Source organism: Spea bombifrons, chromosome 2, assembly GCF_027358695.1.
Source record: "Spea bombifrons isolate aSpeBom1 chromosome 2, aSpeBom1.2.pri, whole genome shotgun sequence".
In the NCBI taxonomy this organism is placed as follows: domain Eukaryota; kingdom Metazoa; phylum Chordata; class Amphibia; order Anura; family Pelobatidae; genus Spea; species Spea bombifrons.
This window is the reverse complement of record NC_071088.1, coordinates 133,664,039-133,685,767: the sequence shown is the minus strand read 5'-3', so window position 1 is coordinate 133,685,767 and position 21,729 is coordinate 133,664,039. Positions and strand designations below refer to the sequence as shown.

The window sequence follows — 21,729 nt, the reverse complement described above, 5'->3', positions numbered from 1 at the left end:
AATGAGAAGAAAAAAAAACATTTTCACAATTTTCAGTTTGCAGGAGAGTTGCAGTTTCATCTCACTGGATTCACTATGCGTTATAACGTAGGGTTCAGTCGATGAGGTGATCTTTAAGAAATCTCACTTAAACATGCTTTATACGGGGCCATCCGAGCTGGACTTGGAGCAGAAGCTTGCGCGGGTTGACCTTATTGTAATGCAAAGTGAAGTCAGGGAGATGAAACTGCAGCCTTCCTGCCAACTCCCTCCTTAGTGACTGAACACTATTGTGAAGAGTTACCGTCTGAGTTTGTTGCCTTTATCTTCTATTCCAGTAATGTCCGTATAGAATAACCCCCCCACACACACTCCCCATGCCTACTCGGGTACTTGAGCCGGACGCTTATGGCAGAAGAGCCTCAAGTGCCCCATCTTCCTCTGAGAAATCCGTGTCAATGTGCCGCGAAGTGCCGCTGTCAGCCGGGGCGAAGCGAGCGGCTAACCAGATGATTTAGAGGGCGTGCGAGAGACGCTAAGCATCAGCCGTACGGTTATCACTAGTGTCAAAACACTTCACTACTGACAGTCGCCACACCACTGCTAACCTTCACACGCGGGTGATGAGCGGCCGCAAGGCAGAGGCGGTTATATTTAGACCTGTCTGCTGACGAGTTACGAATACAAGCCTCCCTAATCGCAGCCAACAGACCGTTAGTCTTGCCGGTGACCTTCTCTTCAATTAACACATCCGCCGTATTTATACGGAACATCTTAACGTACGCAGAACACAGAAAGGCCGGTCCTAACCATTATATATGGCGTGAAATGACACGGCAGGACAGCCCACCCCGGATGTCGCTTTAGTTATAAAGGCGAATGTAGACAGAAGAAGAAAACGCATTTTCCCAAACTTATTCGAGTAAAATTCCTATATGTACGTTACGTTATTCTATAGGGTTATAGAAGACGGGCCGACAGCAGATAAGAGCCGCTCGGTTCATTTATTCCTCCCACGTTCTACCAGCTCTAAGGTAGGAAATCTATTGAGGACCGAGCTTTTAGTTCTCCCCGAAAACAGCCCTGAACCCATTATTGAGATGAGCTCTGTCCAAGTTCCACAGGTGGCTGGGGCAGTCATTTAGGGAATCAAGGGCCCACATCACACATTTTATTTAATTATAGGAAATTGTATTTCTTTATACAATAACTTTGGATGATATGTATGTATATATATATATATATATGTGTATGTATATATATATATATGTGTGTGTATATATATATATATGTGTGTGTATATATATATATATGTGTGTGTATATATATATATATGTGTATGTATATATATATATATGTGTGTGTATATATATATATATGTGTGTGTATATATATATATATATATGTGTGTGTATATATATATATATATATATATATATATATATATATATATATAAAACCCACTGTGTATTGTTGTCTGTCTGTACACGGTTTATCCCGTCCCAGACACTGCTGACGGCCGCCGTCCCCCTTGCCGTGTTTTTCTGTCTGCTATGTTGTGTGTTGTACGCTTGTGTTTTCATCTGGCAGCAGCATGCGGTGTAATTGTCTGTACTAATTAAGTCCTTTACAGTGTCAAATTTCCAGGCTCCGAACGTATGATTTATGGGGCTTCTGTGTAGTCGCAGACCCAGGCTTCAGTCGTAACGTCTTAATATGTCATCACGCGGACGGGGAAACATCTCAGCCCTGATCGTTCTCCTGCTTCCAATTCAAGACCACACAACCTCCGACTGTCAAGTATTATTATTATTATCTTTATATTTATATAGCGCCAGCAGTTTACGCAGCGCTTAATACAATACATATATTCAAGGGGTCTGACAAGACGAGAATTGACAGACTAAGACAAACCCATACATTAGGTGGAGAGAGCCCGGCTCGCAAGCTTAAGTATGACTCCTATTAGACCGAGTCACATACTTCCATACTTATTTATACATAAGAAAAGGAAAAAATATTTAAAATCTTAATAACTATGACGTAATGATCTTATAAATGTAGTCACTGTGTAACGCAGCAGCGTCCTCCTTTGGCCATTTGATGGTGGCAGACATGGAGTCGTGGCGCTCATGACCATCAGACTGTGTGCTCCAACCTGTGACACTTAACCCCTTAAGCACTCTGGGCGGTCCCTAAACCCATTGAAAACAATGCATTTTGAGCCTGTACATGTACGGGCTTTGTCATTAAGGGGTTAAGTAACGGATATTCACTGGAAGAAAAACTGATTATTTAAAAAAAATATATGTATTTTGTGAAAACATCTATTGGACTATTTTTCTTTTATTTCGGAAAATAATTACACATCTTTACTTACTTACTTGTCAGAAATAACAGGATTTTGGGGTAAAACTTCAAAATATCGGGCCGTTATTTATAAAGAGCGATTCTGGGGGGGAAAAGTTGTAGATATGGAGCAGTCACCATGGAAACCAAGGCAATTCTCGTAGCAATTGCGTTACATTTAAATCCTTGTACCAAGAACCGCTCTGTATGAATAAGCTCCACGGTCATTCATGGCGATGAAAGTGAATGAAGGGCTGTGGCACCTGAATTTGGTTTTCGGAACAAAAATACCCCCCCCCCTCGTACGTTTAAAATTAGTTAAACCTAAGCAATAAAACAAAAGCGGCCATTGTATAATCAGCATACATATACATACTTTCAGCAGCTTGAAGTCATTATATGCTAAACACGCGGATGAGGAATTTATTGAACTTATGGTATTGGTTAATGCTGCGAAAAGAGTCCGCGATCCTAACGTGTTTGAGGAGGAATAATCCCGCTCCGGGGTATGCGATTGGTATAAGGGGAGCGACTACATGTACCTCTCCAGAATGTAAGTGTCGGGTTTCCTTCCCTCCTGGGTTTCGCTTCTGAACTACCTCAACCCTTCTCTTCAGAGCATTCAGCAGTAATTGGAGCTCAGAAGGACAGCCATGTTTCCCCTCACTCCTGCCTGTGATTAAGTGAAACGAGTGGGCTTCGCTGCTGCTGCCCACCTCCTAGTTGGCACGGCCATACCACTCAGTCTGCTGAACGCACCCTCGCGTTCATTCACTCTCACTTACTTCTCGAATGGAACCCTACTGGAATGGCACTAGGGTGACCACTTTGGCCGTTTTTTGGATGTTGCCTCCCGAAAGATGTAAAGAGTTCCTGTAAATGATTACTTACTGTGAGTTTATACTTCACTTTACAAGCACAAGTCTGCGACGTGTAAAATGTATATGAGTAAGACTCCTCCGTAGGCCAAATATGCCATCAACCTGAACGAGGGGAGCCAAGTCGCCTTGCAGAGTGCTTCACATAGAAATACTCTGCATAGTGTAGGGAGACTGGCACAGTAAACATGATCATTGTTCCTTTAACCCCTTCAGAACCGGCGTTTCTGTACTGCGTCTTCAGTTGAAGACCGCAGTTTTAAAAAAAATTTTAATTCCGTGCTCGTGATTCGCTTCAAATTGATCACGTGAACGGAATTGAGGGGGAGTGGCTGCCACGGATCGCTGGGGACTGTACCTGGTTCATCCCGGTCTGGCGCTGACCTTTGACCAGGAAGTACCAGGTACGTCCCGGTCTTGAAGGGGTTAAATTGAGCTATGTTGTTGATACAAAGTAACATAGTAATTTAGGTGGAAGAAAGACGTGTCCCCCAAGTCCTACCTCGCAGCTGATCCAGAAGAAGGCAAGCGATTTCCAATTGTGCTTCAAAAAAGTGGAAGAATTCCTTCGTGGCCCCAAAATACCATCTAATATCTCGCTGGATCGACAACCTATAGCGGATCCTGTCCTTTTAACCCATTCTATCCCCGTATATTCTTCCTTGCTATAAAAAGTCTCGAGCCCATGTTTAAAGGCGTTTATCGAATTCGTAGCACGTTGTCTGTGGGGAGTGAACTCCACATCTTTACTGCTCTTACTGTAAGGAACCCTTTTCCTTGATGTTGGGATGGAAATAGTATGGTATGAAGAACAGTAAATTCTAGTTTTGCATTATATGCCAGCTGTTTGATGGTCTCCCAGAGAGTGGAGCGCTGAAATTGGAGTGTAAGCCCTATGGGCACCCAGGTCCCTTGTGAGATGATCTGTATCACTTAGAATACTGTCATGATTTACTGTTCTGAAGTAACAGGGAGTTATTTATTAAAAGCAACTTTGATGCTGGTAAACATGTTAATAATGGATGTTTAGTGGCAGTTATATACATTGGGTCTGTGACGCCCGAGTTCATACACCATATAAACCCACAAACTTTCATACTACTGTTCTAAACATAGAAATATGAATGCAGATAATCCTTTGAATATACATTAATGGAATTATATCATTTAATGCAACTACCTATCAGAATTTAGAGTCAGATATATATTTTTTAGAGGTAGGAATAGATATACTTCTAGAGATTAAATTATGGTTGCAGTTGTTTCAAAGATCTTGTTTTTAAGTGACTATTTAAAGGGTAGTTTTAGGTTAAGGGTAAGAGGGTAAGATCAGGAGGGATTCATTATATATATATATATATATATATATATAGATATATAGATATATACACGCAGTAAATATATGTTAAAATATACATAAATAGATGTTTGTGTGTGTGTGTGGGGACATCTACTGGTGAATTTAGGTAAGTACATATAACTATAGCAGCCATCCAACATATACCGTGTTTCCCCGAAAGTAAGACAGTGTCTTACTTTCTTTTTATCCCTAAAAGCCCCACTATGTCTTACTTTCGGGGTATGTCTTATATTGGGAAAAAATTGAGAGTGATGGGAGTTATGATGTACTTTTAGAGCATAATTAGATCATGAAAAAGACATTGGAAATGGTACAGCATAACACCCATCACTCTCACACACTTACCAATCAACACACCTACCAATCCACACGTATACCAATCCACACACATATACACAAATCCACACACGTATACACAAATCCACACACATATACACTAATCCACACACATATACCAATCCACACACATATACACCAATCCACACACATATACACCAATCCACACACACATATACACCAATCCACTCTCACTTAATGCTTTCCTACCTTTCCTTTCTTCTTTCAGCTTCTTTTCCTCCTCTTCGCTCCTCTTCTTCAGTTCTGTCTTCTTCCTGGTTCAGAGGGCACGGACAGCGGTGGGCGCGGCTTCAGTGTTGTGCGCCGGGATCTGACAAGAAACCCCGGCGCACAACAGCTGTTGCCGCGCAGATCACAAGGGAGCGGTATCGGAGGTCATTAACAGACCTCCGGCTCCCTTGAGTGATTTTAAGCCGGGTTGAACCCGGCTTAAAATCACTCAAGGGAGCCGGAGGTCTGTTAAAGACCTCCGATACCGCTCCCTTGCGAGCCTGCTCCTCCAGCGGCGGACATTACTGTCCGTCTCTGGAGGGGTGCCGGGTGCCGCAGGTTGGCACCCCCTGGAGTGTGGCGCCCTGTGCGGTCGCACACCCCAAAGGTCGGCCCTGCTCTAAGGGGCCGGCCTTAGGGGTCTGCGGCCGCACAGGGTTTAAATAAAAACATCGGGGGTTTTTTTCAACTTTATTTAACATCCTCCATGTTAAATAAAGTTAAAAAAACTTTATTTAACATGGAGGATGTTAAATAAAGTTAAAAAAAAACCCCGATGTTTTAATTTAAATCCTGTGCGGCCGCAGACACGTAAGGCCGGCCTTGGTGGGGACTTCCCGGCCCCTTAGAGTGGCGGACCCGGCAAATCCCCCGTGTTTCCCCGAAAGTAAGACATATGTCTTACTTTCGGGGTACGGCTTATATTAGCCGACCCCTCTGAAACCCCCGATACGTCTTACTATCGGGGGTGTCTTACTATCGGGGAAACACGGTAGTACATTACATTTATTTATATAGCGCCAGGCGGATCCCGTAGCGATGTATCCACGTTCCTCATATATTTTCCTCCCCCTGAAGCTGCAGGGCCCACAGATCCTTGCTGATTGTATTTGTACGTGTGCGAAGCATACAGTGTGTTGTAGGGAGGCTGCAGCCCCCTCTACTGCAACCGCTGTATGAGATGGTTAAAAGTTTGATCACTGATCTCCCCAACCGACACCATGGAGGACTGTGACATGTCGGCACAGCCTCTATTCAGTATTGGCATGGTGGGCTCATCTGCCCTTTTCCATCCCGTTTCCGTGTAATATTGAAACTTCTTTACTGATAGCAGGAAGGGCTCGCTGTATAAAATGCAGCCATTGTCCTAAAGAAAGAACACTTTGGTGATTGTAGATGTTTTCTATAATAATACGATGGATGCTTTGGTTTGAAGGACGCAGTAAGATGAACCTCGTGCACTTTACGAGCTTAGAAGGAGGACAGATTTTGTTACCCGGGGAAGCGAATCTCTTGTAACCGGAAACCATCTCTTTCTACCTTTTTATTGTCTGCCTCGTCCAAACCTGCGTCCTCCACACCTGCTCTGCTCGTCTAATCCCTCCGCTGTGAGAATCACCGGAAAGCTGCAGAAATCCAAAACGACGCCTTCTATCCCTATCCTCGAGGGGCGGGGGGGTCGACGTGACAATATCAGGGGGGGGGGTGTATCGTTTCAGATGGTAACCAATAACTCTCTTCACCTGCTTATTCAACTACAACTCCCATGAGCCTCAGACAGAGCACTATGCCAAAAACGCAATGAGTTGCCTGACGCCACCCGATTTTGAAGACCTTGTATTTTTTGAGTGTTTTGGCCGAACACGTAAAGTTGCTGGGGGGGGGCAGGGAAAGGGTTAAATGCATATATGGGGGTTTATGCAGAATCCCCCCTGTGCATTTGCAATAGGGACCCCATGAAAATGTAAAGGGAACGCTCGGCTATATTACGCATATATATTCTCTTACATTCTATTCACCTCGTAAACCACCTTTAACACTATTTCCCTTTAACTTCCAATGAAATAAAGATTAGAACTACGCCACAGGATTAACTATTTGTTGTCTTATCTATTAAACAGACTAGGAACCCCCCAGAGCTGTATGCAGTAATATAGCCCCCCCAGAACTGTATACAGTAATAACCCCCCAGCGCTGTATACAGTAATATAACCCCCCAGCGCTGTATACAGTAATAACCCCCCAGCGCTGTATACAGTAATATACCCCCCAGCGCTGTATACAGTAATATAACCCCCAGTGCTGTATACAGTAATATAACCCCAAGCGCTGTACACAGTAATGTCAGCTGGTTTTATCTCTTATTGTTTCAATAAACTCCTTTATCTGTAGACCTGGAGCCGCCATTGTTGGCAGTCATGTGATATTTCCTCTTCTAACACCACACTGAGCTGATGCTTTATGGCAGTGCTAATGAAGTCCGTTCCTCCATTGACTTCAATTAGGTAGAGGGTCCAGCTGGATGATTAAAACTGAGCCTTTCCATTGTTTATCACAGGCAGTATGATAAGGAGTCATGTATAACAATGCATTACCCGGGGCCAGTTCAGCTCTTCGTCTCTCTGGCATTTACCCAGCATGTTAAATACCCTCCAGTCTTGGTGATCACAGAGTGTTATTATCCCTACCTGATTTATTATAGCCACATTCACTTAGTATTGGGATTGTGCGCCTGTGGAAAATACCATCCCCTAATTATTATTATTTATTGATTTATATAGCACCATCAAATTCCGTAGCGCCGTACAATGTGTAGACAGGACATAACAAGTAGTATGTAACATATTGGCTTACAGAGACAACAGGTGAGGAGGGTCCGGCTCAAAGAGCTTACAGTCTAGAGGGATTTAGGGTTTATTACACAATAGGTAAAAGTGCCGGTGTAAGAGATGGAGGAGCCGCACTAGTGTAAGCATCGCAGGAGAGGGACTAGGGAAGGGGAGCTAAAGGAATATGGGAGGAAAGGGGTTAATGTGCTATGTTGTAAGCGTCCTTAAAGAAGCGTAACTCCTTAACTGCCGGATGTCGGTATGTTCTATCGCTATTTAACAATTGCCTGTTTCTTCCTACAGGTGCAAAGATGGCCTCCAAGGATTTGCCTTTTCAGCAATTAAGTAAGTTAAAAATGTCCATCTATTTTTGTAAAACTTCCTTAAAGCGACACAAGCCTGCTGCAGGTTTACCTTAAACAGGGATTTTTACACTAAGACAGACAAGAACCATCCGGCCCCAGCTATTTATCCTGATCTAAACACTCCGACCTTAATCAGTCCTCGGGGTTTTTTCTTGGATTCAGGAGCCGTTTGCCTATCCTATGCATGTTTAAATTTCCTCACTGTATTCGCCTCTACCGCTGCTGGAAGGCTGTTCCACCAATCTACCACCCTCTCTGTAACGTAAATCTTACTTACGTGACACTCTAGTTTTAAACTATTGTCTATGTCTTTAAGTCTTCATTTTACTTTCAGATGCCCGGTAAGCACCCGAGGCATCTGTGTATATGTATACCGTGGAAGCAGCCATCTCAATTATTCCTCCCCGCTCTCCTTACAGCTGGCAGCTGATTTGTCCTGGCCGCCTTTGTAGGGAGGTGGTAGGAACACAAGCAGTTAGTTAATTAATGCCACCTTTTGCCACGGATCTCAACTTCCATAAGTAATGCCCATATTAAACTAAATATGCCGTAAGGGCTACTACAGCAAGGGGGGTTTAAACATGCGCGGGACGGGCATACGGCTCCTGAATCTAAGACGAGGCCAACGACTGATTAAGGTCAGAGTCTAAGGGTGACGGCTCCCCTTTGAACGCCGAGTCTCGCCCCCGGCTGCCGGGGGGGTTGATATCGGTAACAGAAGAAGCAGAGTAGTACAAGTTGATCTCCAAAGCAAAGGATTTGATTTCTTCCCGGGGATAATCCGCACACCCCAGGCGCTCTCCGCGTCTCTCCTGCCCCGATGTGGGGGAGCGATTTAATCTTACTTAGTGTCAGGAATGGCAGGATCCTGGCAGCGCTCATTCATTTCAGGATTGGAAGCGAGCCGCGGCGTATGTTTACACAATGCGCTAACGCACAACTTCTCAGCTCCGCTCTGTCAGCGTGATTTACGCCGCCGCGGTTATAATAATGAATCGAGATTCTGGCTCGTTGGCGGCGGGTCTCCGTGTGGGCAGACGCATGGAGTGTCACCTTCTTGGGGCTGTTCCAAGACAAGCATTACGGTATTAGAAGGATGTTCGGAAACCAGCAATTTATTATCCTTGCAATTAAAAGAAAATAATGGCTTTGGAAGAAAAGCGGCAAACAAGTTGTCATCACCACAAAATGGGAAATTATTCAAAAACCTACAGCAGAGGCTAAGCATTTTTTTGGTTAATAATGTACATTATTTACCCCATTTATATATATATTTTATTATTATTATTATTATTTTATGTTTTTATTTTTTTTAAAGGGAGACTCCGGTGTCCCATGCAGCATCACCCAAAAAATAATACACGTTAAAGCACTTTTTTTTTTAGCTTGTAAAAGAATAAATAAATAGAATCACTTCCTTTTTAGGGGAAGTTGCAGCTCCAGAGCTGCAGCAGAATGCACCCTCTGTGACCCCGTTTAAGTGCAAATCCATTGACCTCAAAAGGAGCGCTTTCTGTACATGGGCATGAGGAGGTCTCATTAGCCCACCGAGCTATCCTATGGATTAAAGTGACCGGAGTGTCCCCTTTAAAGGAGACCGGCCAATATGGCAGATGTTGGGGTGCATCTTGGGTAGACTTTCCCCCCCCGAGCCTCAACAATTATTACCATTTCAGTGGAACTTGGTAAACTTAGCCGTATAAATGAAGTTCATTATATGGATTCTAATTACATCTCTTTCATGCCCGTTTTGGGGTACCAAACACATAGGGAAGTGATTCTGTTCTAGAACCCTAAAATAAGCCGTACATCCGGAACTTGTGAAAAAAAAACGGTGGCTTGCCTTGTCCGTGACGCCACGCGCTCCCCGCCGCGCTCTCTCTCGCCGGGTAGACGTGTCCCAGATGTTAAATTAGCGGGAGAACGGTAACCTAACAAGAATACATGACTTCGGGGCATGAACATGATTAATAACTGCATGCCGACGAAAGCACCGCGTGTGCAGGCCGGAGAACATGTGTTCGCCATATACTTTTACGTGACTCCTTTAAATATTCATAATCCAGATGGACGGGGTTTATGATGTCGGCACAGCTTGAAGCCGTTACGCTGCAGCTGGACACCTCGGGAAACGCAGAGCGATATTGACAAAGTGTTTCACATATTGGACAATTTGTACATCGATACGGATTAAGTCAAAATGTGAATCTACTCCAATGGAGCGGCCAGAGCTTAGCATGGAAAGAGGCTTATTCACTAAATGGACAGTTGTGAGGAGAGTTGTCTCTCATAATGAAGGGCCAACCCTGAGCTGGCCCTGTGTAATGTATAATTCAATGTGTGAGGAGACTTTGATGGACTCTCGCTGATTTATCTATGCATTATAAAGGACAGGCCAAGTTCTTCCTTCAGAAGAAGCTCGCTGGGCTTGGACCTTCATCGTGTATAGTGAGGTCAAGGAGTTAAAACCGTAACTCTCCCTTTAGTGAATAGGCCAGTGGAGGATAGGATAGGTCTCTGTTTCTGGTGGTTGGATGCAGACGCATCGGCGTATATTAGCGACTGGTGGAGGGGAGAAGAATGTTTGAAGAGCAGCATGGCGGCGTAGAATAGGATTGAGTCATTATGGAAGAACATCATTTTATGTGGTTTAGATTATGAAAAGCTGCTCTGAAGAACTCTGTTCCTACAATGGATGATTTGAGAAGAGAGCTTTACAACAAAGATCGTTCTGCATGGTTGGTCGAGTCCAAGTACGGTCTTCTTTTGGTTGGAATGGGGTGAGATAAAGAGAGGAGAGGTTAGGAGGTATTTTCACTAATACGGGGCGTTTAGTGTGTGTGATAAGAATCTATGACCTATAGAAAAAGTCCAAACAATGATTAAGATGAAAAAAAAAGAAAGAAGAGAGAAACGGCATTTTCCTCCTTAAAATCCGAATGCGTTTTTACGTTACCTGTAGAGTCCTCGAAGCTCATTTTTACGTTTCATGGATTTATTATAACGCTTGGTAGGGTTTGACTTGCATCGGATATATGGGGTCATACTCAATGACCGTCATCACCTGTAGGAGAAACACGCATGATCCGGACGCTCATAGGACCTTCCGATATGTACAGGAAGAAAGAGAGAAAACACAGCAATATCTGCAGTCTGCGTGGGAACGAGAACCCTGACGGATAAACCTTTTGGGATCCGGAATGAAATTGTATCAACCGTGAATACCGAGCGTCTTTCCAACCATATGTGTATCGTTATAGCCTAGAACTACGCTGCCGATACTCCCAACGGCCCAAGAAATGGCAGCCAATCTAACGGAATCATATAAATGCTACAAAATGTTATTATTCCGGCCCAGGGTATTTTAAATAACATCCAAGAGTTTATTATCTAATACAATATAAGGATTTTGTTACATATAAGCTTGAAATAATACAGCGTGTGAAAGTCACTCCACCTGCCCTGAGTGTTCCTCGGGTATTTATTTATTTTTGACGGATGTGTGTAAATAGCATGTTTCCCGGGGAAATGCCCAATGTCTGTTTTATTCTTTCAATCAGACTCATCGTGGGCAAGGAAGAGATCCCGGCGCATTCTCTCGCGCCCGAGACCGTCTACACCAATGCCGTCAAGAAACACAAGGATGGCTCGAGCCGAAGGAATATCATCTCACTGACAAAGAAGCTCATGGATGCCCTGTAAGTTTAAGCGTGGGGTCGTTTCCTAATTTCTTTTCTTTTTGGGGGAGAAAGTAGAGAGAAGAGAAAAAAAGAGCGGAGAGAGAGAAAAAAAGAGCGGAGAGAGAGAAAAAAGAGAGCGTAGAGAGAGTGTGAACTTTTTTATTATATACTATATGTTTTCTATTGCAAAATGCGTATTATCGCCAAAGCAACCAATATCATGGTCCATTCAGCAAGATTATTTTTTTTTTGGTTGCTATAGTGATAAGAGCACTTTTGCACTAGAAAATATATAGTTTTTATTAGTTTTCCAGGAAAAAAAAAAACTATGAAGGGTTTATCTTACTGCATTGGGGTAAACTATATAATGCTCGTCCCCAAGGCTTGTCATTAAGTAAGGTTTATGGGAACGTTCTAGATAAGCGTTCCCATAAAGCAGTCAGCGTTGTGTGGTCTGGAACCCAGATATGAAAACGCAACCAAAAAACGGGGAATTCCGGGCTGTTTGCTTATTATTATTATTATTATAATGCCGGCATAGTTTGAAAAGCAATCCTCTGCACCGCGGGCTGGGGAACCTGGCCAAACTACACAAGTATTAATTTGCTGACAGATGAACAATCTGTAAATCAATCCGATTGAGAGAAGCTGGCTGTGAGATAACGAGCGAGAAGTAAAACAAGTTCTTGTGTGCGGCTCCGGGTGTAATGAAAAAAAAAGGCTTTGACTTCACCTTTTAGATAGAAATCCAAAATCCATCAATCATGCCGTTAGAAAGCCTATAGAAAACATCTGAATGCCACCCCTCTAATCCGAAGTGTTACGAAGTGTTACGCAACCCGCACTTAAACCCCTAAATATTTACAAAAAATCCGCTCTGAACCAATAGAAGAAGAATTGATACTTTAAGCTGCAGGAACCTGTTCCGAAAGTAAGATTTTGGGATGCGGTGTATCTTTTCCGGAGTCGGTGGTGTGCGCAGAATCCCGTAACAGAACCAAAATCACCCCTATCTCCTCTCAAGCAGGACTCTGCCCTAAGCCTTTCCTACCTGGGCAGAAGCCTTTTGCCCTCTGATACAGCCTAAAGAGTCCAGCTATGGGATGCAAAGACATGGTCCCCCTGTCGCCCGAATCGCAGTCGCTCTCTTGCTCCCCCTAGTGGCCGCCCTGTGCATAGCACTGGGATATGAAACCTGCTCCCCGGGAGCACCTTTGAGGGATCTTCCGGCCAACACTAATTCATCCCTGAATCCTCACCGATGCCGGGGTCAACTCTCCCCTACGCTCTGCTTGTACCCTGCCAATGATCTACCCAGAATCCCACACAAACCCTGCCTATCACAGACGTTTTATGATCTGACCGCAAACAAGAACCATGCGGACCACCTAGTCTGCCCGTACTCTTCATATACAAACTGTAATTGGTCGTTGGACTCATCTTAGATTCAGGAGCCATACGCCAATCCTATGCATGTTAAAATTCCCTCACTGTATTACCCTCTACCACTTCTGCTGGGAGGCTATTCCACATACCTACCACCCTCTCAGTAAAGTTTTTGAGACTGGATCTGGGTGACTTTGTGCCTGGGGTAATGCTGTAACACTGACGTATCTCTATCTGGATTATACCCCCGCTTTGTTGGCAGTTTCATTCGCTTTTACATTTTTACATGTCTCCAGCTGCCGTTCGCTCTGATTTCTGTCTCCGGCATTTAACTTTAAACGCTTGAATGCCCTGAAGAAATTTGGCATCGCGGTAATGTAGGATTTTATCATATTTAACTGCAAATATTTGGCTGTTCGTTTATGGTGCTTTTCGAGCCAAGAATATTAGTCTTTATCTCTGCTCAGAATGCGATAATTTGTTTTTTAGAACGATTATAACTCGCGAGAAACGTGCGTCTAATTCCTGTTTGACAGCAGAACGCCGTCTGCAAATATTTGTTCTAATTAATCGAGTAGCGCTGACGAGGATGGGATCTGTAATAACAGGAGCTGCTGTGAATAGGAAATTACCGTAATACAATATATATATTTCTAGTACAATAAGAAAGCGAATGGAATTCTAGCGATACAGAATAGCTTAAAGTGACACTCCAGCTAATATGCCCTGTAATGTATGTGATAGCGGACTGGTATTCTGTGTACTCAGTGGCGTTAAACCGTATCGGAGGCATTGGACCATAGATGAGGCGATGAGCTGCAGCTTCTCCCAAAGGCAAATAATGCAAGCCTGATCCTAAAAATGACTTTCTACAAGCCGGCAACTCTTGGCGCAAGTTCCAGTCCCGTGGAACCTTGCCATGCTTCCTTTTAGCCCTGAGTTTCCATCTTTTTTGCATTAACTGCCATTCACCTTCTGGTACCGGGCTCATTAGAGCCTGCGTTAGCCCTGCTCATTTTATTAATGCATGCCTCTACCCACATTTTATATTATCATTTAATTAACTTTACTACTAATTACCTGAAGCATTCACAGCGACTGGCTCCAGCCATCACTCTACTCACCACTGGTAACTTTATTTTTAACTAAATAAAAAAAAATGTATTTACCAAACACAATGACATGAGGGAAAACAGACAATAGGTTTCTCTGTCATTGGTCCAAGCGCTCTGATCTATAGGCTTTCATGATATTTGCTTGTTGGGTGGCTACTGGGTTTAGTTCTTGGACCAAAGCTCCGATTAGGAGCACCATCTGAGGAACTGGAGCCAGATCTGTGTAGACACATCTTACAAGTGCTTTCCCTTGGCTATCAGTTTATTCCCATTCCTGAGGTTCATAAATAGCCATATTTTACATGACAGTAACTTCCCCGGTGTGCCGGATGGGCATTTAGCTGCCATAACCCACGTTGGGTCCCCCCCCATGCCCTACACTTCCCGGCACATGGGGCAGAGACTGTATACAGGACTCGTGTACCCATCTATCTCTACTCCGTCCAAGCGCTGGGCTGCCTCTCCTCTGTTCTGAAACCACCTGAAGCATCAGCACGTTATCCACAACCAGATTTCCTATTCTATTCCCAACAGGGACGTTCCTGCTGTTTTACATTTACGGCGCCCGTCAGCATTTACTTTGCATTTAGCGATTATGAACCATCCGGCCCCCGTCTGGTCTGTCAGTGTTCCCTGCTGTAAAGACTCAGACCCTGACCAGTCCTCGGTCTCCTCCTATCCTCGCATTTACTTTGATTACCCACCAAGAAGTCATTCGGTATTCGCACCCATGTGAAATTGTGCGTAGTAGTGTTAGATGTTCTAATATCCGGAATTTTACGTGCTTTAAACGGGTAGGATCTCCAAAATGTGTCCAGGTCTTATACTTTTTGCCATAACATGGAGCGTTTCTTTCTCCAGATGCAAGCACGGACCCCGGCACAGATGCTGCAAGCATTACGAAGACAACTGCATTTCCTACTGCATCAAGGTACGTCGACGATGTCCAGGCATGCAAGGGTTAAAGGACAGAATCAAATCATAACCAGATGAGCCGAGAAACACGCCAAGGGTGGCTGGGACGTAGCTTTGAAGACCCATGCCATAAAATATTTAGGAAAAAAAAATGGAATAAAATAAGCTATGAGTGATGTATCTTCGCTTTTATGTTGTCTCCCGGTTCCTAAGCCAACAACCTGTTCCAAGAACGTGAATAATTTGGGTAATAATTGGGATTGGACGTTGAATCAATCAGATTGGCTGTTTTAATCATGTTACTTGCGCTGTTGAAAGTACTCGTTACGGTCTATATTTCATAAATAAATGTATTCTGGCTCATCCCTGCCGAGACCTCGCCGACAGAGGGGGAAAGTTCATTGTCTGTACACCGAGCCTTGTACGGAACGTACCGGGGTGGAAAAAGGAACCTTGTAGACGAGGGAGTTACGAACGGATCCTATAAAAAAAATAAATCATTTGCGGAATTAAAATATAAAAAATCAGATAGCAAAAATCAGGAGCAAAACATAGAACGCAACGGATCTAGAACATAATTCTAGACCCAAAATCACGAGTTTAGCCCATCCAGTTCCCCTCTCTTTCCCAATTACCCGAGACATTGTTGCAGCAGGCTGTATTTTATGTTAGCGATGATCGTTTAGAGGGAAATTACGTGCCAGAACTCCAGTTCTTGGAGTTTCTTCTTTGACCTCTACACCAACATACAGAAGGACGACCTTCTATCCTAAATCATCTTTTCCTCTGGTTTTGGGAAGCCTCTTGCTTTCTTAGGCTTGATAGCCGTCTTGGTTATGGAACAGTCCAACAATCTCCCAGTTTAGTTAATAAACCCCTGAACGCTAGAGCATAATGGCGCAACTAAAACGTTTCCAACAAAAATTCCTTTTAAATACGTTATTGCAGAGCGTTTGAATGGAATAATTCTAATTCCAGGACTGATATTAATGTCTGTTATATTGAAAGCGTCTGATTGGAATTTCTGGTTCGTGTATTCATGATAAATCCACAGCATCTGTTTTTTTAATGCATAAATCCATGGTACTGATCATCTTTGGTATAATTTAAGGTATTAATGTTGCCGTTTTTGCTCGTGGCTTTTTTCCTCATACTCAGACCGGTATGTTGGTCTATGTGTGCTGCTTAAATGCCACGGAGAGCTTCTTCTCACACCACATGCAGTCTATAATGCTTGTATTATCCGGCCCCTGTCTAGTCTGCCCGTTATTCCTGATGTTAAGGCTCAAACCTTAATCTTCGATTCCGGACGGTATAGCGGGGAGCTACGTTTTTAGTGTGATTGTGTGAGCGGAGATGGTTCTTCTAAACAATAACGATTTGAAGATCTTCCAAACTCGCGGAGCCAAAGCCGATTATATCCAGCGGTTACAGAACCGCTCTTATAATATTCTAGGCTGAAATTGCCCAGAAACGGTAGATTTGAATTAGTGACGCGGTCCTCTATGACCTCATTTGTTCTTCTTCTTCTCAGGGTTTCATCAGAATGTTCAGCGTCGGGTACCTGATCCAGTGCTGCCTTCGCGTTCCGTCTACCTTCAGACACCTGTTTACAAAACCCTCCCGTCTGCTGTCTCTGTTCTACAACAAAGAAAACTTTCAGCTGGGCGCTTTCCTGGGATCGTTTGTCAGTATTTATAAGGTAAGTAAGTATGTGGATGTGTGTGTGTGGATGTGTGCGTGTGTATGTGTGTGTGTGTGTGTATATATAATGCAATAATTGTCGACCTGAAAGATAAAATGTATCATATCCGGCATGATAAATCTTTTACCTTCTGTTGCCTCCAGTGTGTTCTTCTGCGTTAAAATCCAGGAACATCTGTTGTAATCCCGGATCACAGTAAATAACTTTATCTCGGAAAGCATGAGACAGCTTTGTAATTCAAAAAACGAGCCGCCTGTTTCAGATTTAATAGCTATGGAGCAGGAGATATTCGGTACACTAAGGTCCCGTGCCCGGGAGGACTTCTAACACAAACCTGACAATAAAATAATCCAGAACTCTGTAGATGTAGAGTTGTGTTATTGCCGTGTAACAGTAATTTACTTAAAGGGACCATAAATGATATAATTCCAGTGGTTTTATAATGCATTTTCAGGAGATAAAATCAGGAGATAAAAGGATAACATGTAAAGTCTGCGGATGGCTTATGACATCATGTTCATCATTAAAAAAAAAAAAATGACATCATTGGAAATAACTCATGACGTAGCCAGTGGGAATAAACACCTAAATGATGAATTTATATGTCATATATTTAAAAATAGGAGGGGCAGATAGATTTGAAAATATATTAATGTTAAAGTCCACGGTACTTTGCTGGTAATGCACGGTCAGTAAACACGTAACCAACAGGTCATCTCCGCAATATGTTTAAATAGCCTACCTCCCTAAATGCATCAAATCACATGCTGTTGTTACATAATATACCCGTTTAACCTGTTACTATCTTAGTACCAAACGGAACAACGAATACACATTAAAACAAGTGCGGAACATCTTTGTATCTTTCTGTATGAGTTCTAATTCTAAGGCAAGAGCCTAGATTAAGGTTTGGGCTCTACGATTTATCCCTCAATCACCTTTAAATAACGTAAAATTCAATATTTTTTATGGTTAAATGTCCCGACACCATGGATGAGGCCGTTAAGACACATTTATATATATTATATATTCGTCTCTTGCAGGGCACTAGCTGCTTCTTGCGCTGGATACGCAATCTGGATGATGAGCTCCATGCACTAATAGCTGGTACGTTATTAAATGGGATTTATTAATATTTATTCACGTATATTGATGACCTCGTTAAAGCATTAATTCGTAATTGGAGGAAAGGTAAAAATATTCCCATTTCCTCCATCCTCGTCATGTTACCGGCCCAACGCATGGATCATTCAGGCCTAGGGGTTTGAAGGACTGCTGTGGATTTATCTCCTTGACTTCACTGTGCATTATAAAGGGCCTTCCCTGATGATAACCCTGGATAGTGTATAATTAAAGTAGCGTTGCGTTTTGGTATGAATCGGCCTAGGCCAGCTCTGCTGTTTTGCAGCAGGAGTTTTCTGGAGTTGGTCTTTTGTAATGTAAAGTGAAGACATCGAGTTGAAAATGCTGCGAAACCCCAACTTTGGTGAATAAACCTACTGTTTAGTTTCAAACACATACTTCCAGGTCAGGTGAAAGTGAATAAGAATTCACAAATAGCTAACTCACTATGTTGTTGTACGGCTGCAAATTGAAATGCTGACTTTTCTTTGATTTCTGTCGTATGCCTTCCTTCTCAGGGTTCCTGGCAGGAATGTCCATGATGTTTTATAAAAGCACTGCAGTCTCTATGTACCTGGCTTCCAAGATGGTGGAGGTAGGATTGGTCATCCTGCTGCTGGTGCGGGTGGTGGGGTCATCTTGGTCTGGGATGCGCTCGTTATGCACCAAGGACCAACCATGGCAAGCTTCTCGCGAGCCGGCCCTTCGATGTGCTCGTCAATGAATGGCCATTCAAGCGTTTCTTGCAGAAGAAACTCGCTGGGGTTGGACCTTCATAATAGAAAATACCATCACAGAACTACCCCGCAAACTTGAGTAAAAAGGCAGAGTTGGCAAAGCCTCCGTGGTTTACCTCCACCTGGTGCTGCACCTTCTCATGAAGTCATGTCCCGACGCTCAGAACGAGGATGGTGGCGCCAGGCGGGGCGGAAGTGCCCTGATTTAGGCTTAGAGCAGCACCAGAGATAATGATTGTCGGTTCTGGTATTGTGGGGCAGCTTGGTCTGCAGGAACGCTTCTTGTGTCAGGACTGTTAGGGCTTCTCTGTAGTTAACGTGCAATAAAACATTTAAAATGAAGAGTCTGGAGGGTGCGTCCCTCAAAACTGCACTCCTGTTCTGGAACCATACCTAAAATAGGTGGGATTAACCCCTCTAAAGGGGTAATAAATCACCCAACTGCCCCTGAAAAGACAAAATTAAAATTAGATTTGTAGAGAGATTTGACGTTTGTGGTTGTTTATTGCAGACCATGTACTTCAAGGGCATCGAAGCAGGAAAACTACCGTATTTTTCACACGCAGATAGCATCATTTATGCCTTGTCTACAGCCATCTGTTTCCATGCAGTAAGTACAGTCCTATTATATGCTAATTCCCCCATTTATTTTCTATAAATATGTTATTATTTTATATTTTCAAATAAAATAGTGCCATTTCTTGTCAGTTTTACATTGTCACAAGAAGGGGGCAGATTGGCAATCGGGGGGCACCCATCTTTAACAGTCTATGGCGAGCGTTATTAAAACAGAACATTTTCAGGATAAAATCTCTTTCCTAAAATATAGGCTGTTTTGGAAGTCCAGAATTTGCGGCCGTCATACTGGAAATTTCTCCTGAGGCTCACCCAGGGCAGGTAAGAGACTCCCCAGCCGATAACTGATATTTCTCAAGTAACCATAGTAAAATTATACAGCGAAAACCCCAAACAGCCACAATTCTATTATACGGACCGTATTCTCATGATCTGCCCCGAGAGAGAGTTTAGTTATCTTATAGAGATGTCTCTGAATGTGGCACAGCTTGCATCATCTAATTCATTTACTCTCCTGAAGTTCTCTCCCTTCTCTTCCCTCCACCCTGTAATACGCGTGTTTAGTACATGTATGTATATATATATATATATATATATATACATTTTTATTAATATATTCCGAGAACCCCATAAGCTGCCAACAGATAGACCAGCAAGGTATAGATCTATCCGGGGTAGGGGGCTGTTTCTTCCCTCGGTGTAGGGATCTCTACAGATAGACCACCAAGGTATAGATCTATCCGGGGTAGGGGGCTGTTACTCCCCTCGGTGTAGGGGTCTCTACAGATAGACCAGCAAGGTATAGATCTATACCCGGGGTGGGGGGCTGTTTCCCCCCTCTGTGTAGGGGTCTCAAAAGATAGACCAGCAAGGTATAGATCTATCCGGGGTCGGGGGCTGTTTCCCCCCCCTCTGTGTAGGGGTCTCAACAGATAGACCAACAAGGTATAGATCTATACCCGGGTGGGGGGCTGATTGTCCCACTACGAGGGTCCTTTCATTTTATTTTTTCTTCATTATCGAAGAAATGAGTGAACGTACGGATAATTTTGTTCTCGTGTGTTCTTCTTCCCTTAGGTTTGCGTTCATGAACAGGAAGGTCTTGGATGTTTTCGGTTCTGAAGCTTCTAAGAATTTCAAGAACTTCACTCCCAAACTTGATCCGAGATTCACCACTGTAAATCCAGAGCTGCCTCTCGAGTTCTCCTGAAATTCTGCGCTTTTCTGTTCTTACAATGTGAAATCAGAAGTGTCCTGATACGATAATTCACCGGAAGCGCCTCTGCTTCTGTTCAGTATTAATTTTTATTTTTGACCAATACGAATTTGAATTTATTCTCGTTTAGAATCAAGAATTTGGTAGAATAATGGATAACCCCCCCCCATAGAATCATCCAACCGTGATCATGCCGTAGAAGGGCGCAGGTGAACGTTTCAGTCTTAACTTTCCAGATTTATGAAATTTTATCTTAATTATTTTGAAGAAATAACGACATAGAATTCTGAAATATAACAAGTTAAAAAAAAAAAAATACTCACACCGCCAGATCCATCTATAAAAAATGCAGATTTGGAAATTCTATAGCTTTTCTCACCAGACTCGGACATCTCGATGTCTTCCATGCTGGAATTTTAACCATTAAGTGCGTCATTTTTACTATAAGTGGAGTAACTCCAAGCTCTAGACGGTACTGATGAGGTCATAGACAACTGGCCTCGGGGTCTTCATTCTCGGTCACATATACCTAACAGCAAAGATCAGGAGCCTTTACCACAGGTTAAGACGGTCTTACTCGTGGCTATTATGGAAAGGACCATCTAAAGTTCTTCCTGTAGGCTTAAACGGCGTAAGCAGGGCTAACGGCACCATCAGCATGTGTTCTAGAATGACCTTAATAAAAATACAACCAATGGAATATTTAGAATAAATTGAATTTCATTTAATCCAACAAAGGCGAGAGTTACAGGAATGATGTTATAGAAGACACAAGAAGCCCCCCCCCCCGCGCCCCGGGTCTTTGGTGACAAAAACCAAATCTCGTGCGTTATAAGTACTGTATAATCTCACACACTCATTTTGGGGGTTAAGCTCCTAAACGCGTGTCAAGAGGGCTGAAAATAGACTGACGTTGGTGTCGGACGAGATGGTGTAGCGTGATTGGCACCGTGATGTGTGTAGGAAACATGTTGTAGAACATGACTTTCTGGTAGCTTCTCATTCCTCCCCATGTTTTTTTAGCAGAAAGCGTGACTGCGTCTGGGAACATATTATTCCTTCCATCCGGTTCCTGTATTTTCTTTTCATCGAATGTAATAGGCGGGTTAATATCTGACGCCATGGTCCCACTTCGTGACGCGCGTTCTTCCGCTTCAGGGAAAATGTCAA

At 43.2% G+C, this 21,729-nt stretch overlaps 1 protein-coding gene across 1 annotated transcript in view; it reads left to right on the top strand.

Annotated features, from left to right (window-relative positions):
* TMEM135 (transmembrane protein 135) overlaps positions 1-20,869 on the top strand; it is a 120,474-nt gene extending 99,605 nt beyond the window's left edge. The window contains exons 7-15 of the mRNA XM_053456562.1: positions 8,046-8,087; positions 11,668-11,805; positions 15,150-15,219; positions 16,738-16,905; positions 17,952-18,015; positions 18,549-18,625; positions 19,279-19,377; positions 19,597-19,664; positions 20,421-20,869. Of these exons, the coding sequence (XP_053312537.1) occupies positions 8,046-8,087; positions 11,668-11,805; positions 15,150-15,219; positions 16,738-16,905; positions 17,952-18,015; positions 18,549-18,625; positions 19,279-19,377; positions 19,597-19,664; positions 20,421-20,553 (859 nt within the window). The 3' untranslated portion in view covers positions 20,554-20,869. The remainder of the gene's footprint in view (positions 1-8,045; positions 8,088-11,667; positions 11,806-15,149; positions 15,220-16,737; positions 16,906-17,951; positions 18,016-18,548; positions 18,626-19,278; positions 19,378-19,596; positions 19,665-20,420) is intronic.
* The last annotated feature ends 860 nt before the right edge of the window (positions 20,870-21,729 follow it).